The sequence below is a fragment of the Anthonomus grandis genome, chromosome 1 (genome assembly GCF_022605725.1).
Source record: "Anthonomus grandis grandis chromosome 1, icAntGran1.3, whole genome shotgun sequence".
Lineage (NCBI taxonomy): Eukaryota > Metazoa > Arthropoda > Insecta > Coleoptera > Curculionidae > Anthonomus > Anthonomus grandis.
In genome coordinates, this window is record NC_065546.1 from 12,648,995 (window position 1) to 12,669,496 (window position 20,502).

The 20,502-nt window shown below is 28.8% G+C and overlaps 1 protein-coding gene across 4 annotated transcripts in view; it reads left to right on the forward strand.

The window, feature by feature from the left end:
• LOC126733421 (proton-coupled amino acid transporter-like protein pathetic) overlaps window positions 1-20,502 on the forward strand; it is a 122,982-nt gene that overhangs the window by 32,761 nt on the left and 69,719 nt on the right. Inside the window, exon 1 of one of the 4 annotated variants that reach the window (XM_050440244.1) lies at window positions 18,617-18,922. The exons of 2 other annotated variants lie outside the window; for them this stretch is intronic. In XM_050440244.1, coding sequence (XP_050296201.1) covers window positions 18,833-18,922 — 90 coding nt within the window. In that variant the 5' untranslated portion in view covers window positions 18,617-18,832. Of the gene's footprint in view, window positions 1-18,616; window positions 18,923-20,502 lie in introns of those variants that run through there. One more of the 4 variants, XM_050454772.1, reaches the window with a different exon arrangement.

Sequence of the window (20,502 nt, forward strand, 5' to 3'; positions counted from 1 at the left end):
TTCAAAAATTGAAAGAAACGTTAATTTCTACAAAAAAAATAGTGAGGGTCATCCAGTAGCAAAAATGTTTAAGCAAACCCTTTCTTACTTTCTGTAGGGTGCAACAAATGCACCACTGCACTGAGTTTTAACGTTAATTGAAAAGGGAATTACTTTGATTTGAATTGATTACGGAAAACTCGCCTCTTCAATCAACGGTTTTAATTTATATACTTCGGAAAGGTTTCACTTATGGACTGCTTGATACTCATATTGAAATCCCCATTTACTACAAGGCTATCGAAAAACATTTTAAAATATTACGTGGGTCAAAGTGTCTAATAAATTAAATAATTACTAACGGGTTTTAAATTCTGCTTTAGCAAAGTTTAAATTCTTGAAAGTCGATTTATAAAAATGATTTGACTACGTTTATACGGGTGTCCGGAAGCTAGATGCAATCCTTTAAGGGGGTTATAGCTGACTTAATTTTAAACATTTTAAGCTAAATAAGGTCGAAATTTGTTTATAAATTTTTTATGGCAATTTTTGCATTTTTCTTAAGAAATACCAAAATTTCACACTTAAACGGTAATAGAGCGCAAGTTACAATTAGTATCGGAGTTTCACAGTTTATTTTGTTTTGTCTAATGTGTATTAATAAAAATACGATCAATTCCAAGCTTCTGTGTAAACTTATAGAAAACATAGAGACATTGAAACGCCCTTTATTTTTATTTTTAGATATCATTCATGCCGATGCCTGGCCAATTCTCAGAAATATGGCCTCTTTTGTGCGGCAGATCATGTAAACAAAAATTATTAGACTGAGACCTCTCATAAGCCTACTAAGCATTAGAGCCCCGATTGTGGGGTTATTTTATGTTAAATAAAACACAATTTTGTTTAAACTATTTATTGTTCATGTTCAAAATGCAATCCGTTATTTCTAATACAGGCACGAGCCCTTTTTGCTACTTCGGTGGTGGTTACTCTTATGGTCAAGTCTTCTTTCATCCTCTCAAATACTTCATTTATTTTGCGAATCAACTCTTCTCTTGTTCTTATTTCGGTGGTGTATACAAGCTCCTTTGCCCGGCCCCATATGAAAAAATCCAACGGAGTTAGGTTAGGCGATCGAGGAGGCCAAGGAAAGGTTCCGCCTCTACCGATACAACCGTCCGGAAAACAGTCGTCTAAGTAATTCCTGACAGCCAAGGACCAATGCGCTGGACAACCATCTTGCTGAAAGATTATTGGTCTGTCTCGTTCCAATAATCCAGCTTCGTCTAGAAGAGCGGGGATATCATTTTGTAGAAAATCTAAATAGTTGGCACCATTTAAATTATCTGGTAGAAAATGTGGCCCAATAATAGTCCTGTTACTCCGGCCCACACATTGACCGAAAATCTGTTTCCGAAATGATTTTTGTTTTTTCCAGTGCGGATTTGCATCTTTGGCAGCCCATTCGTGGAGGTTGTGGAAGTTGGCAATACCCTCCCTGGAAAAATTGGACTCGTCTGTCCACAAGATACTTCTTAAGAAAAACGGGTCCTCGATGTCCATGTTCAATAAAAAGTGGCAGAACTGAATTCGTCTTGCAGGGTCTTCTTCTTGTAAGCCCTGCACCCCCGTACCATGAAAGGGATACTGTCCATCTTTCTTCATGGTCGTCCACACCTTCCATCTAGAAAGGCCAAGGTCTTTAGCTACTTTTCTGACGCTTGCAGTAGTATGCGGTAAAAGCTTCCAGTATTTGCTCCTCAATCTCTACATTATTATGGCCAGGGTTGACTCCATGTGCCGGATTATTCCCAATGCCAACATCAGTAAGACGGCGAAAGGTGTTTTGAAACACCCTGAAGTTTGGTAACCTCCCATCTGCATAACGTTCCTGGTACAAGCGTCGTGCCAAAGCTCCATTACCGTTAGCGCGTCCATATGTGAAGACAATGTCAGCGTACTCTTGGTTGGTAAATTCCATTTTACAATACTGTTTAATAAAACAGGCAGAAACTCGATTTAAAAAACAGTGAATGCAGTCAGAATGAAGTTGATAATCTTACAAAATTAGAGGCGAGAGTGAAACTAAACAACAAGAGGCTAAAATCACACGTTTTTATTTATTAAGCGAGTACCTAACTTGTAACCCCCACCCCAAAGTACCTACTAGGTGCCCCTTACCCTACAGTATCTTAGGTACCTCTGCTTAATTTTGTTTTTATTACTTTTTATTTACCTGAACTGTCCCATAATAGAAAACCAATCCAGTAAGTTTTGTTTACATGACCTGCCGCACAAAAGAGGCCATAATTCTGAGGATTGGCCAGGCATCGGCATGAGTGATATCTTAAAATAAAGGGCAGAAGCTAGACATATTTTTAGAGAGGTTTAAACGACGAAAACATTTTCATAACAATTATTTAAACATAAAACAAAGCATTTTTATTTTAACTCCATATTTATTTTTTACGTTTCAATATCTCTATTTTTTCTAATAAGTTTACACAGAAGCTTGAAATTGATCGTATTTTCATTAATACACATTAGACAAAACAAAATAAACTTTGAAACTCCGATACTAATTGTAACTTGCGCTCTATTACTGTTTAAGTGTAAAATTTTGGTATTTCTTGAGAAAAATGCAAAAATTGCTATAAAAAATGTATAAACAAATTTCGACCTACGCATATTTAGCTTAAAATGTTTCAAATTAAGTTAGCTATCACCCCCTTAAAGGATTGCCTCTAGCTTCCGGACTCCCTGTATAACCTGATTACGGTTTTTGTTTAAATCTTTTTCTATCATAACTATATAATAGTTATAATAGAAAATATGAAAAAATATAATATATTATTAATTAATAATTATTATTATATAAAAAAAAATATATATTTTTTTTAATTATATTAACAAAAACCTGTATCATAGAGAATAGGCATACTATACGAATCAAAAGGATCAATTTGCTTTTTTAAAACTATAAATCGATACTAATTAAGTTAATTTAACTGCGTAGTTATCGTGCCAGTAACAATTGGGTGTGCACGACCGGAATTTGACGAACTGCGTCTGGCTGGTGTCAATATCAAAGGTTTTATCTTACTAGCAATTTGCTGATCAATATAATTATCTGGGTTTATGTTTATAATGGTATTATTATTTGTTAAATTCCGCTTGTAGATGTAATTTGATATAAGATCTTATGCATAGTTTATAAATATTACAGAAGAAAAATTAATATGTCTTAAATTTAAAACTTTGAGTTGATTTTAAATAAAATTATAGGTATTTTCTTTAATTTAGGTTGTTTTAGTTCAGTCAATAATGGCCAATATTTCCAGACTAACTTAAATTTTTACACTACCTTTTATATGACTAGCCTTAAACTAAGACTTACCATACATTCTGTACCTAAGTTTCTACAAGCTTGAAACTATGGTAAACTTAAGGAATAACCAGTTTTAGGAAATTATTCCTAAAACATAGCAGAATTTACTGAAACTGAGCTGTTCAACATTAAAAATATTTATAAAAAAAGTGCCATTAAACTGATTAAAAGTGTTTAAAATCGAAAATAAGTTGAACGAGAGTGACCAGAGAAAAAGAATTCAATATAGTTGAGTACATATGTTTATGATAAGTTTTCGATAAGTTTTTATATATTTTCTTCATCCTAAAAGTGAATAGTAAGAACTTCATCATTTTTGTCTTGATGCAGTCTATAAAACATACTGACGATACTGCTTTAATTACATGCTCTAAAACAAACAAGGCAGAAGCTTAAAATTACGCTTAATGCAAATATTAGAAAAAAAGTGGATTGTAAGAATATTAGAGGAGTAATAGAAATTAATAGATTAATCACTAATTCATAGAACACATTTTTTTGTAAATATATTAAACGCATCATTGAATGAAAATTGTGATAATATGTATAAAAGTCTGTGTTAAAATTAAGCTAACAAGATAAAAAAATAGAAGAAGAAGAATGCAAGAAGGTGGTATGTTAATATACAATATTTATTTGATTTAAATGACTTAGAGCTCTTTTAGATTTAAAAACGTAGCAAATATTTTGCTTTTTAAGCATGTTTCAATATATGGGAATCGAATTAGTTACATCTGCATTGTAGCTAAAAGAAGGCTTGTTTACTATTAGATAAAAAAAATTGCATTAGTATGAGTAGATATTAGTCATGCCGATTCAAAAATATAGATTAAAAATAAATGAAATATCAGACATAAAAATTAATTACAAAGTATAAAGTAACATGATAAAAAAGTATTTAATATTTTGTATCAAAAGCTAATGATAAATTGCTTTATCACATTAAAAAATGTTGACCAAGTAGCCGTGTTTATTATTTTTAAAGAGAAAATATAGGCTTTTAAAAAAAAATTGAGAAAGAAACAGTAAATAGACTTAGTTTTTCATTTCTTAGAATAATATCACTCTTTTTTTCACTAATATCTGTCATGCATTTACATATTATGATATTGAACCATATTTGTTTCCAGTACCAAAAATAAACTTAAATGCTTTGGTCTTATGTTGAAAAATTAAATACGAGCATTAGGTACCGGCAAAATATACATTTCTTTAAAAATATGACACTGAAAAAGTCGTTGAAGCACGGTGGAGAAGAAGAAATCAGTCCATCGACTTAAGAACATGGCCTAATGTAATCTTTCATATTCTCATTTTTAACCATTGCTTCCAAATATTTCTCTCTGTAAATAGAATTTCAAAAAATGGCGCCACTAATTTATTCATTGTAATTTTCCTACATTTAACTATGCATACAAATTTATAACTGTTCAATGGTCAACCATAACAACTGATTCAATTGATTCTATTTACCGATTGAATGCTTAACAATCAATAATAAGTATTTTTAGATGGTTCAAACCGTTGAAACCGAACCAAACCGGATTTAAGGCTTGATGTGATTAATTATTGCATAAACCAGACGGTATAGTATAACAATTCGTTTATTGGATATAAAAAATATAAATTGTCAACTACATTAAATTTTGAACATTTAAAACGATTATAGAACGAGTAAAGCTTATTTAAATGATTTAAAAAAAATCTTTTGGAAGTCAATTTTTAAAACGGTATTTGATTTATTTTAGGAAAGGAAAGTAATTTTAAGACCTGCATGTCACTTTATGGTATAACTTAAATATACAAAATAGTTTAAAACAAATAAGATGGTATAGTCCGCTTCAGGCAACATGTAAATATGGTTAAATAATAGATAAGTCCTTAGAACATTGAAAGGCTAGAATTAGAATTGCCGTGGAACTAAGGGCTGTTTGTTTGCTTGCAAGATCTCTAATGCAATGATGCCAAATGCTTTGAAAATGTAGAAATGCCAAAAAAAAACACTTATATGAAGCATTTTTTTTCATAAAATATGACAGGATACTCTATAAAGAAGTCAAAATTTAGTTAAATGAACGTAGGTAATGTATATTAGAGAAAAAGGCCAAAAAATATTTACATGATAAATATTTATTATTAATAGATTAGGCTTTAAATTATAAACAATATTACTATTTATGAACTCTTGTGTTTTTTTAACGTATATCAATAGAGTAGGTCTTATCTAATAAAAAGCAGTTTTCTGGAAACCAAATATTTTATAAATTATTATGGATTTCTTAATAAGTTTTTAAGAATAAAAACTTAATACTACGTTTCTACGTTCACGACGGTTGTCCTTTGATATGATATTATGACAATATCGGTATTTACTTATGAAAAGGTCGGGGCAAATCGCGTTTTTCCCTTGGTGCGGCACAAATGTCATAGATTTTTTTTTCCTTTTTCAACAAAAAACTAAAGAAAAAATACAGCACTTCACAAATGTTAAATGTAAACACAAATCTGTTTGTCTAGATGATATCAGCTTGCCTGCGGTGTTTAACATCTAAAATTTTTTTAAAGCGGTTTTAGGAATAAGAATGTAATTTTTTTTGCTTTGAAGATGCTATTTTTGCGCTTAGAATAACGTACATCTATTTCTACTTTTTTTTAAATCTAAAATCTAACATCAATAAGTTAAAATAACATTATTATATGTGTTGATATATAGCTGAAAATTTCCTTTTGAAATTGAGTATAAACTTGACAACATAGAATCGATGAATATGTTTGTAAACAAAACATCCTCCTTGTCCCTGTGCACATGTTGAACTCAAACAAAGTTGTTGTTTACTAATTCTAGCCTTTTAATGTTCTAAGGATAAGTCCTAAATAAATATTAATGGATATTTTTTAATATACAGAATGCATATCCGACTATTTAACAAATTAGCAAAGATACTACCCTTATCTTTGTTAATATTTAAGATACAGTAAATTAATAGTTTTTTCTCTGTTAATTAAAATGATGAAAAATGTTGGTCGCCTAGGTCGCCAAACCTAACACCTGTGGACTTTATTTTTGGGGTTATATGAAGAATCAAGTGTATAAAAAATACAGAACCGTTGTTAAACATCAAAAACATATTATTCATATAATTAGATGGTGGATTAATAAATGGACAACCTTAAAAGACCCGAGCTTCAGTGTGCTCAGAAATGTATTGAACAAGATGGCGATGTTTTTGTTTATTTATTGTAAATTAACTAGTTTTACTTTATATTATTTTTATACTTCAACTTGCCTAAATTTGGTAAAATTATTAGTATCGCTATAGCAATGTTATTTTAGGTTATGGCTATTTATTAGTATTAATGAAATAATTTTCTAACTTTTCGATTTAGAAAATTATTTTCTTCTGATCTAAACAAAAATATACAGAGCATTCTATTTGACAATAAAAAATTTTAACATTTTCTAGAAAAACTCGATTTTTTCTATTTTAACCATTTTAATCAGCAGAAAAAATTCTACTTATTTGCTAATTTACCCGAACCTGTATCTTAAATATTAACAAAGATACCATTAGTGCCGATTTAATCGGAGGCATCCTGTATTATCCTTTGATTTATTTAAAAATATAGCGGAGATTCGATTTAACAAGAGTATATTCTTGAGATTTCTTGGAAAACGCTATGTTAATCTTTTTTTGGTTTTCATAAATTTAATTAAGAGAAAAACTGCTAGTTTGCCTATTTGACTGATCCTGTATCTTAAATATTATTAAAGATACCAATAGTGCCGACTTAATCGGAGACATTTTATTCATATTTACCTTTGGTCAGTAAAATTTTTTTCATTTAGTCATTTATTAAATTTTAAAAATATAGTAATAAATAAAACAAAACGATTAACATTGTTGACTTATGGAGTTTTAATTAAAATAAAAAATAATACATTAATTAAAAAAAATATAAATAGGCAATACTTATATCTATATGATATTCTCTTAAAAATTTATAAACTAAGAAAAAGAGCAAACTAATAAAATTAAAATAGTTAAGTCAACAATCACCCAATAATGTTTAATGTGGTAAATCTTCCTTCTAAGTTCTTATTCAAAAAAGCACAATTATTAGTAATATTTAGTATAAATACCTTCAATATGTCTGTAACAGTAATCAACTTGACTATTGGACCGAAAGTAATAACTATAGAATACAAACAGCTTTTTCCACATAAAATGGTAATTTTAATGTAAATTAATTTATGTAGTGATTTTACAAAGCCGGCATTAGGTAATACTGCTTTCACAGGCACAAATCTGACTCTTCGACCAAGGATTTTTAAAAAAATGATTTTTGGTATTAGTATGAAACCTGTAGGCTTTTAATAAAATGTAAACTACTTTTTTTAGATGATCTTATAGAGCTATTCGTAACTATGGCTTTTAAAAATATTTGAATGTTATGCGATATATTACGAAACGAGGGACATTCTCTAGATGTCAGTACCAAAGATACAAAGTAAAAAAACCAAGCAATGAAAAAATTTTTGCAAATATGTAATTCATAACCAGTAATTTTCAGATTAGATTTATTCTACTCATAGATTAACTTGCCCCTCACCAATAGGTAGTTTACTCTTGTTAGTTAGATGAACTTAAACTAGCCAGTTTAGGTAATTTATCGTACAACCTAAAGGAGATATACTCATATCTAACAGTTTATCTTAGTTTGGTTTATTTACATTCATTTTCACCCAGTTGGCATTTTTTCTATAGTTAGAACCCCATTTTATTCGTATACTTAGGCACTTATAAGGTTTTGTTGTACCTATTCTTGCTCGTTATCAACGACATCATTGTTAATAAAATCGAAGTAATAACTAAAGCGTAAAATTTTTGTTTGACGCACTACATGTTGTGACTCTTAGCGAATAATTTATTTTTTGTTGACAAAATCGTTCTTTAGTAGAAACTCTAAAGAAAATAAGCCTCGGGAATTTTAATTACTCACTCCGTTTTCTTAGTTGTTAGTTAAAGGTTTTGATCAATATTCTTAAATATTATATGAATTTCAACCTATTTTATTAAACTGTTTTCTCAAATGATTTTGGCCCAAATTTTCATTTTATTTGCCCGAAATTCAATCTACCGCTATCCAATTTAAATTTTTAATTACCACCAGCGTACACATTTTCGCATAAAATATAAAGCATCACTGGCTTATATTAATTAAAAAAAAACACAAAAACCGTTGTTGTTTCAATTCCTCAAATCATTGATATTTAATTATTGAAATAATTTTTGTCACAGAATATCCTTTAGTACAATCTAATATTCCTAAAATTTACACAGAAAAACTTTTTTTTTTCTAATTTTGATGAAGACAACTGCGTAGAAAATTTTAATAAAGCTATTTTTAAATTCGCAAGTTTAGTAGCCTTTGCAAAGAATTATCATAGAACCTTGACACTTGAATTGTATCGCATGTGAATAATTATTAGTATGTTATGTAATTCTTAGACCGAATGAACGTTGATTGCCTAATTATTCAATTTTTCTAATGAAATGTATAAGGTTTTTTAAAGATTTTAATATTTCTAGACCGTACAAGTATTTCTATAACTTGAATTAAATCAATTATTTTTTTTTTCAATTTCAACTTTGAAGTGTTTTATAATTAGTTAACTATAAAGAGAAAATAGAAAAACAAATTTGATTCTCTGTTATACATACCTATAAATGATATAGAAAAGAGAATAAAAAGTTACGTCTCAACCAACTACAAAAATTCAACTTAAATTCAATATTACACCTAAATAGAAAAAAGTAACTAACACATTTCTATTATAAATATTTGTAAATAATTAACAATGAAGAAAAACAACTGTGATAGATTTTTACTTGATTCAAACAAACAATGCTTCTATAAAATTTTGCTTATAAAAAAGTTTTTTTAGAACACTTGCATTTTAAAATACTTTAATATTATTTGAAAAAGAGTTAAAAGAAAACTAGAAAAGTAAAAATAAGCACTTGAGTGAGGAAGCCGTATGAGGTAGCACTATTAGTAAGTATGTAAGTTAAGTTATATGTGGGGGCTTGTCACAAATATGGTGAAAGTAAAATAATTTATTAATTAAAAAGGGGTGTATGAGATTGTATCAAGCAGTGCAAGAGTCAAGCAAAATGGAAAAAAAATTCTTCGTTGTTCCATTTTGAGCCAATCATTCTTCAGAAATAAAGAAATAGCGTTTTACCTTCTCTCCAGATATGCCAAATAATGCATACAAGAGTTCTGTAATACCTAATAAAGTCTAAGCAAATATAGTGCAAAAACAAAATCGCAATAAAAGTTATAGTAGTGACACTTTCAATCAATAAAGATTGCAACAATCTTGAAATCTTGTTTCCACTGCTTTTTGCTATAGAATAGTAGACACATATTTAAAATTTCCCAAGATATTCCATCAGTTCCGCAATCTTTAGTTCTTATATTCTGAACCACATGATATATCGTTTTTATTAGGACCATTAAACTTTATTTAAAAATTGTTACTATTAAAGAAACTTTAAAGGTTCATTGTTAGGGATATTATGAGTTATTAAAAAGTTGTTACTTTTATCGTGATTTGGAACATAATGATATTTTTGTTAATATATATATCTAATTTATTTAAGGTTGTCCAGCGAGCTTTTAGGTTTTTTGTATTTCGTTTTAGTTCAGACTAAATGAAGGATTTCTTTTATTTAAGAATAGGGGCAGTGACAAAGTTTTTCATATTTTTATAGAAGCACAATTTTGTCGCGCATTCTCAAATATTAATTATCTTTAACGACCAATAACTTAAGGGTGCAATATCCCTTATACGCTTCATTTGCTTTTTACAGGCGTAATATATGAACAAATTTTTTTAGTGAAATGCATTTTTTTAACAGAAGTATAATGAAAGACTTTTTCTTGAAGTAAATTATTCAAGTTAAAGAAAGTGCTTTAACTACTTTCCCACTCAGTAGCTAAAGTTTCACTAAATTCAGCAATATCAACAATTTTTATATCTCTGGTATAGTTAAACATAATTTGGTTAATTTTTTTCTTTGGTATCTCAAGAAGACACCAGGAAAGTCGATGGTCTAAAACATCTAGTATATCCATCACGTAAGATTTTATTACAATATTAGACTCTTAATTAATTAAAATATAATTTAAGTTTCTTGCTAAGTGAGTTAAATCCAGGGTCAAATAAAACTCAGACTTTAAATTTTAATTCTGTCTGCTTGGCTAATCAACAGTTGGTTCTACTTCTTTTTAGACTGAAGCAAAAAGACCATATATATTATAAGCATCTTTTGAGTTTTATGATGATTTTTATGACTGTAAAGTATAATGTTTATGGACAAAAGGTTTTTACCTTTTATCACCCTGATGATGGCCTAATATAGGCCGAAATTTCTGCAGTATTAAAATCTAAAACCGGAGTTATATTTTATCCCAGATTGGACTTAGATAGCTAGAAGCATAAAAGATTTGTCGTTCACAAAAAAACAACAATTTAAAATATAATTAACTAGATTCCTACATTGAGCATAGGTAACTGTAGTGATTTTATCCACAGCTTGACTTAAGAAAAATATCTCCAAATATAAATTCAAAAAGATGTTTCAAAATTCCTGAAAAGCCTCAAAAGTTACATCTGATAGATGTACTGAGGCAATATATACCCTCAATAATTATCATTTTGTTATTTTTAGTGGCTACAATCAAATAACTTTTAATAATGTAATATAACATGTTTTACCATAAATTGTAATACCGCCACCTCTGCCTCTCAGCCGATCGTGACGGTAAAAGTTTTTAAAAAGCAGATAATATGAAATTTATGTATGTAAATTAAATCTTTTACATCCTTAAATATCGATCGTATATTCACGTGGGCAATTATTAAATTTGATTATCATCAAATCCGTCATCTCGATCATATTCGAGTAAAGATATATCTTAAATTTTTGACCAAGAACTGTATTTTCCTTATATTTTGCATTTGCTATTTAAGATTAAAAATATGTGGATACATCTTTGAATTTATTTAAAATCAATTTAAATTTGGTTTTTAAAACGCTTTTAATTAAAATTGTAAAAGTATCTTTACATTTAAGCTATCTGTGTATCTTCTTATATTTGAAATTGCTTATATATGCATTTAATTTAAATTTAATATTCATATTTTATTAAGCTCCAAATAGATTTATAGTTTTGGAAGATCGCCTGTACTGTTTACTCATTGTATTATAATATTATACTTGGTTTTTATGTTTAATCAGTGGTTAGGTTGAATAACTATACTAGACCTCACCATGCTTAAATTACAATAGTTTTTATAAATTTTTATGATAATAAAAAAGACGGTTATTACATAATAAAAAGCAAAAAACTAAAAAATAGCTGACTGAAAATTTTTATATATTTTAAAATATGTAACTCATATACTTAGACTGCAAACTGACAAACACAATCCTTTAAATTAGGAAAAATTTAGTTTGATATAAAAATAATTTTATTTCCACAATGCGATTTTTAAGGAAAAGTGACCCAATTGTTAACCGCTCGCAAAAATTGGTCTTTGTTTGTATGAAACTTAAACCTAACAACCTGTAAATTCTCCAGTCACTGACCTCCAAGTTTTTTTATTGCATTAGCCTAGAAAATACTGAAAACACCGAATGAAATATGAAAACCTTCTAACAAGACAGAACTACGCTATTGGCTAGTTTTGTTTCTATTATTAGTTGACATAGATGTATTTTCGTATATATGCATGTCTGTTGAAACGGTTTATTTTGTACAATCGATTTAGTTTTATACTGGAGTTAAGGTTTACGTATGAGTCTGATTATCTTACTTCAGATAAATTTGTAATTCATATTTAGTTCAAAGAAGTAATAACTTTACCTTAATTTATTCTTCATCCCATTTTTTTTTAAATCATTTTAGATCTCAAAAACAGTTCAAAAGTTAAGAAACATTTGAAATGAATAGTTTTTAAATAAAAATTGCAAGTATATAAAATAAAATAAAGAAGAAATAAAATGAAATGAAATAATTAATTATAAAAAAGGAAATAAAGTTTAATTTCGTTCCTATATATGTAGATATTTTAGTTAAAGCTATCATAAAATTTCTGTTTTTTAGGCAAGAAAAATTGTAATTTTCAGAAGATCTACATAATCATTTATATTAAAATAATCATATAGAAAATAGTTGAAAAAGTTAAATTAAAATTTTTATTTTGCAATAAAAATTGGTAATAATTTTTTTTTGTGTAGATAAATCTATTCAAGAAAATCACAATATTCCGAAAATCCAAAAGGAAGCTTATAGCCAACAAATGTAAAATTTGAGGTATCAAAGAAAAGAGTTATTAAGTAATATTCTTTTCATATAATTATATAAACTTTTGTATTAAACAAGTAAACTCCAAGGGCAATGTCTCACAGGTAAATGTATTTCTTTGTTGAAACGTGGATCTCGTCGATTATTTGAACAATCAAAAGAGTCTAAAAGTAATTCTATATAGAAATATTATTATGATATTGAAATTAGATTAAATAGCTCAATTTTCACTTCTATCTCAAAGAAATAGTCCATTGTACTCAAAGAGACCAGCCCAAATTAAACAATAATAAATCAAACTCTAAGTCACAGCTCTCACATATATTCAATATAAAGTTAAAAGATGATTAGGTATTTTGCCTATACAAGGCATCATCAGAAGATCTGTGAAGAAGTAACAGAAATAATAGGATATGTAAATTAAAAGTTTAAAAAAATAGAACGGAGACTAGTTATCACATATTAAAAATATAAACAACATAAAATGAGATTAGGTTTAAAGGCAAAAAATTAAATTAAGAATAAATGAAAATTAAAAAAATGTTGTCGAATATAAGAATTGAACCACGTACCTCTAGGTGAGTAGCATTAACCATTACGCATTAGCATTAAACATTACCCCTTAATGCGTGAATTTTTTGTTTTTTTTTTAAATCTACTAGTACAAACCTGACCTCAAGATTACGTTAAAAATATTAAAAAAATTCCTTCTTCGATAGTTTTTTCTATTTTTCCTTGTTTTTTTTTTGTTAATATATGGCACATTATGCATTAAAACAACATTTAAAAACTGTAAAAAATACCTTTATTATTTTATAATAACATTTTTTGAGTGTGAAACTTGTAAAAACACTTCCTATCATTGTTTAAACAGAGAAAAATATTACATTTCTCGCATTTTATGAAGCTTTTTGCGCCACAGGAATATTTGCATATTTGCCTTTCATTACACCATAATGGAAGATGATCATATCTATCTGTTCTAACATCTTGCATAGGAAAATCGGTTGCTGGACCCCTTCCTTTCTTGTTTTGCAAATTTTCCATAGCTCCACTTGGAATTGTACCACTGCTTTCTAGTAGAACCAGCTTAATTAACTTTGCACAAACATTCTGCTGCTGCTATTTTGAAATCTGCCAGAGCTAAATTATGTTCATTGCCACCTCTTCTCCAAAGAATCCATGCATTGACAGCCATTAGATCAATAATATAGAAGAATATACGCATGTACCATTTCTTGGATCTGTTCGTTTGATCCTACAGTATCCTAGCATCGAATCCAGAAGGTCGACACCTCCCATATACTACTGATTGTAGATCGTTACAGCTCTTGGACATGGAACCATTATATGTGTCTTATCCTTTTTTGAAAATCTTTTCACCTCGACTGTTGGCATACTTCCAGCATTCGAGTTGAATATGTTGATAAAAGGTTGATTAATTTGTTGTCATATCATGCAACAACAGATATTTTGGTACCATAAATTGTGGCAACTTTCTCTACTATAGCTCCTCGGCCGTTCTTTTTTAGTTCAGACTCTTTTGGCATATTACTGCTTGGCACTTAATTTATTCTAACTGTTTCTAGTGGTAATAGTCGTATAAGATAAATGTGCAATGGAACGCTCTTGAACCAATTATCGAAAAATATCTTATGATTGGATACTGTTTGTGTTAGCCGCAGAACCACGTTTAAACTCACCCCCAAATCAGGTAAAATATTGGTCTGACTTCCAGCAAAAATTTCATAATCGTAGAAAAATCCGCTGACTCCACTAAGAACAAACGCCTTACATCCCCATTTGTGGTTTTTTGCGGATTATATTATTTTATGGACGAACGCGCTTTTGCAGGAATTATCTGTTCATCTACTTATAGCTAAAAATTCCTCTTTTGAAACTTTGAGTAATTGCTCTCGTAGTTTACTTAGAATCGGTCGGATTTTAAAAAGTTCATCATGACCAGGATTACCGGCAGCAATAGCATCGTTATTGTTCGCGAAATGTAAAAAACGTTTTATTTCCTCCCATCTGTTACACGACATAACATCTGATATCAATTGGTGAGTCAGGCTCCAGTTCCAATAACTTCTAGCGTTAGGCAATTGCACTATTGACATATAAATACAGGTGCCTATGAACTCTTCTAGCTCATTTTCAGTAAGATCTAAAGGTTTTTGAGGTCGTTTTTCTACTATATATAACTATATAAACTATATCATTGATGATTTCATCTGTTAGAAAAAAATTGAAAAATGCATAAGGGGAATCTGCTTGCTGCAATTCAGGTGGCAGAAATTTTATATCTTTATCTGATGTTATCAAATGACCTCGCTTCCAAGTTGGATGATTTTTACCTCTATTCTTTATTAGACTACACCGTAATTGGTTCAAAGAAATATCATCTTCGCTATCTGAAACGCTTTCTGAATCTGTTTCTGGGATAAACATTTTTGATTCATTATTTTCTATTGTACCGTCTTCAGAGTCTGACTCTGGGGCTTATATAATAGGAGGAATATCATCATCTAATAGTTTCATCTAGTAGTTTTTTTTGAGCCATAGAAGTCTTTCGGATCCATTTTCCTAAAATACCAGAAGAAATAAAATAATACCTGGTTTAGAAAGCATCTTGCGCCATATGTGTCCATGACACAAAACTGCATATTGTGGCATATATGGCACAAACAATTTTTTAGTAAAAAAAAAACCAAAATATAAGGATATACTTGAAAATTACCCACAGGATCACTTTCTTGAAGGCGTCACTGTATGTGGATATTTTTTTTGAATGAAAATATTCAATAGAAACTCCCATGATTGAAGATTAAATTTCACTTCTCTTAGAAGCACCTGGCAATACAACGGCCATTTGCAAAATTTCATAAAACTTCAACTTGCCGTATTGAGATGGCGTCACATGGCCGGTTATATGAAATTTGTGCCACATATGAACATATCATGCATAAATACTTTGGATTGAGGTTTGGTTTATAAGGGTAAGGCTTGGTGTAGGGTGTCTGAGGACAGGGTCTATAATTATGAAAAATTAAGTGAGATTCAAAATTAAAAATGCTTACACAGTTGAGCATTGGACTTTTCATGGCTCTTGTTACTTTTAATTTCTCTAGAAGGCCTTCTCTAATTATAATTTATTTTCTTCTCTTCTTATAATTTCTCTAGAACTTTTGCTATTATTCCTCATGTAATCATTTCACATTCTCTTATATGGTAGTAGAATGTTCCACAGATGGTTTGCAAAAGTTGATTTCGTTTCTTTAACGCTAGAGTCTCTATGTTTGTTATACAGGTTTAAATATTCCAATGTCCTAATGTAACTTTTACTGCCAGATTGGCTCACATAAACGGCATTTCAATCTCCGCATCTTAACAAATAAACTTCCAATTTAGTTATCTTTCTTGTTCTGTGTATTAATCAAATGATTATCAAGAATGTTGAAAGTTTTAAATAAAATGCAAAAATGTTTTTTTTATTTGTATGTCGTCCTTTTAGTCTGACATATCATAATAATGAAATTAATATGTATTTTCTTAATGTTAAATAAACTATGCCTGACAAATATAATTTCCAATAGATTGAGAGAGTATTTTAGAGATAAAATATTAAAATAAAACTAAAATTTTTATTAATAATATAATTAATATTAATTTAATATTGCAAAAAAATTTAATTTTTATATAGCCCCCTTTATCTGAGATATAAATAAATTGGTGGTAGTTTGATGATTTCTCTAAATAATAGAATCAAGTATACCAGAAATTCATTAAATTTTTTATATTCATATCAGCATCTAAGTATAAGGTAACATAAAAAATATCAGTATTATAATAAGCATGATATGAAGTTTAAAGGTTAATAACAAAAAATGTGCATTAAAGTTGCATGAAAAGTCAGTAATTGGCTAAACTGTAAGTTCTAATCTGAAGTGATATTGGATTCAAAACTCATCTTATGTGATATGAGATATTTAAAATAATAATAAAAACCGGAATTTTAAATATATTTTGAATGAACCTTTGTTGATATGAACCTTTTTTATAAAATTATCATCTTAAAACGTGTTTTTAACATTGCAATTACCTTAAAATATTGAAAAGCTATAATTAGTATTGCCGTAGAACTATGGGTAGTTTCTTTGCTTGCAACATCTCTGATGCAATCATGTGAAATGTTTATGTAGAAATGGCAAAAAAAAACAATTTACAATATAATACAAATGTGTCATTTATTTTAACAAGCACAAAACAATACTATTATTCCTCTTTAATAAAATATGAAATTTTTTTTAAATAAAATATTGATAAGTTACTCTATAAAAAAGTGAATATTTAAAGTTAAATGAATGCAGATAACTTCTCTTAGAGAAAAAGGCAATATTGCAACTCCGCATGATCGTATCGTTGATTTCACCGACACAAAAAATCTTTACCAGTGATATCGTTAAAAAATCGTCTTTAAATTAAAAACAATATTACTATTTATGAACTCTTTATACGTACTTCGTTAGAGTTAAGGTACCCATCTAATAAAAAGCATTTTTATGGAAATTAAATATATTATAATTATTATAGATTTCTTGTTTTTATGGTTGGAACCTTTGGTGTCATACTCAAATAAGACATTTTTCCTTTTTCAACCAAAAACTAAAGAAAAAACAGAATTTCATAAATGCCATATATAAACACAAAGCCGTTTAACAAGATAATGTTTCGCAAAATCACAAATCAGCTTTTGCTTGCGGTGTTGTCATTTAAAATTTTTTAAAAGCGATTTTAGGAATAAGAACGGTTATATTTTTTTTTGCTTTGGACATGTTATTTTTGCGCTGAGAATAAGATATGTCTATTTCTAGTCTTTATTTTTAAGGCAATAATTAATCTAATCAATAAGTTAACATAATATGTGTTAATATACATATAGGTGTTCCGTTGATCATGTTACAAACTTGAAACAAAACAAGGCGATATTTGGAAAAATTTAACCCCATTTCGCTAAGACTTCAATTTCTGCTCATTTGGGTATCATAGTATGATGCTCCTATACCTTTTGCATAAAAAAGGAACTCTCAGCAAAAATCGCTAAATATCATCATTTTTGTAAAAATTGACTAAAAGTAATTTAAGATACAGCACCGAAATTCATTATTTTATTAATAATGCTAAAGTTTATTTGCCGAAAAGTGAGCCACAACCGTTAAAAGATTTGTATTTGTCCAAGGTTATCTTCAACGAATCTAGCTCCCTGAGAAGCATTTCCGAACCCACGTTCATATAAACTTTTCTTTTTCTTTTTTTTTTTACTTTTTCATCTACCTATATATGTGTATATGTGTTTGACAGTAGAGAATCTGTTTGTAAACAAAACACCCCTCTCCTAAACTCGAACAAAGTTCTTGTTTACTAATTCCAGTCTTTCAAAATTCTTAGGCAATTAGAATATATTTATTGTAAATTAAACTAAATAAGTTTTAGGTTAATAAAATTATTTTCTTTCTCTTTTGTAATCTCCTTAATAATATTACTGTTCATGTTGAATTAAATTTACTTCTGTCTACATTTGTAACACTCAACCATTCACATACTATGGTTAGCTGCAAAGTTTAAATATAAATCCAGTCTATTCCAGATATCCTTTTTATAACATCGACACTTAGGACAACCGGTCGACGATAATCAACCAATTTATCTAATAAAATATAAATGACCCGATATCAGGGGGCAAAATCAGCGACCTCGGATTCCCATTGCGTAAACTGCAAATAAAAGTGGCCACCTAATATTAGACCGGGACAAAATTTCGAATAATCCTGACACTCAATTTAAATTTAAACTTTAGTCCAGCGCGCGAAACGCCAAAACTAACAAGTTGCCGTGAGCGCGCGTTTCGCCACTATCAAAATTTCTGTTCCTGGCGCTGAGTTTCCAAACGGTTTTCCACGATTGTTTTCCCCCCTTTTTAATCTTTTATATACTGCTGCAAGCGAAGTTAGTTACGACGCGGTTTAGCGACCGTCCATGGAAACTATATTTTTCTAACAAAAGTGGTTTTATATAAAAATTAACATGGAAGTGAATAATATGGAGTTGCAAGAATTGTCAAAAGACAAGGTAATACGAGAGTGCGTTGAAGCGATACTGGCCTCTTCTTCTCACGTGAGTGTCAAATTTCGTGAGTTCGGCTTGCTCGTTGTTGTAGTTTGTGATTGCCCCTCGTAGCTTGAGTATGAATGGGTCTGATTAATTGGAATTGCGTAGGGTGAGCTTATGCGTACATACGTCAGCACTTGCGTAGTATTCAAATTGAAATAATCAAACAAATAATAAATAAAATAATGAAAATATTTTATTTGGGCTTTTTTCCAAATTTAAATAAAGTTTTTGAAAATATTTGTGATAGGTAGATAAGATAATTTAAGCCCTGGTTAAATTAAAAATAATTTATTTTAGAATCATCTCACCTATAAATAATTTAATTTACATTTTTATTTAGTTGACTGAAAGAAGAATCCAGTTGTATAATTTATATCTATCTATCCTATAACTTAGAGTATATTTGTTCTTCTTATTTACTGATTTATTTCAATTTTAGAAAGAACTTATTAAGTTTTAAATAAGTCTCTTTTACTTTTAGCTAATGCTTTGGCATCTGATTGAACACGACTTGAATTAATGTTAAAATATAATATACATCCAAATCATTTTCAATATACATCCAATCAATTTCCAAGTTAAATAATATGAGTAGTTGCTGTTGATATTGTTACTTGTGTAGAATTGTATGTTTTAAAAAGTATGATAATGTGAGATTTATTTGTTTTTAGTATAAAATACCAACATCCGTTATAGTTATTTTAATTTCCAAATTTTCTAAAGAATCGTTGATAAATTTAATTCTCAATACTATGATTGCGAAAATACACGCACTCTATCCATACTCTTAGGTCTTTGCTTCAACTTTACAATATTATTTGTCATATATGATGTAATAGTAGCATAATAATAGCATTTTCTTTTCAGTATCATCTTAAAAATGCTTTTAAAATATAATAATTAGTAATGAAATAGAATTCAAGTATATAATATAATAAGTATATAACCTAAATTAATTAGTAAGAACTAGTTTTAGAATAGAAAACTACAAACAGGGTATTCCTTAAAGGCGTGCTAATTTTTAAGGGGGTGATTCTTAGGCCCATTTTAAGAAAAAAAATTCCTATGAACATATGTCCTAAACGTCTTAACTTTTGAGATACAGGGTGTTAAAGTTTTCAAAAAATCAGTTTTTTAATAATAATTTAAGCAATATTATAGACATTTTTATGAATTATTTTCAGTATATGTATTCTATGCATCAAGACGCATTTTGATGTGCAGAGAAAAAACTTTCTCTGCCAGTGGCGTCCCTACAGGTCTTCTATTGAACATTTTTGGTGAAAAAAATATTACGCCACTGCTTTTTCTTAAAACAAAAATTATTGTTTAAATCCTCAATTACTTTTTAGCAAATTTGATTTCTTGTTGTTTTTTCGTCTGATGCATGGTTTTCGCTTAAAAAAATAAAAACAATTTTACCTAAATAATAATAATTTTACAAATAGAAGACCTGTAGGGACGCCACTGGCTGAAAAAATTTTTTGTTTGCACATCAAAAAATGCGTCTTGATGAATAGAATACATGTACCGAATTTCATAAAAATTTCTATAATATTGTTTAAGTTATTATTAAAAAATTG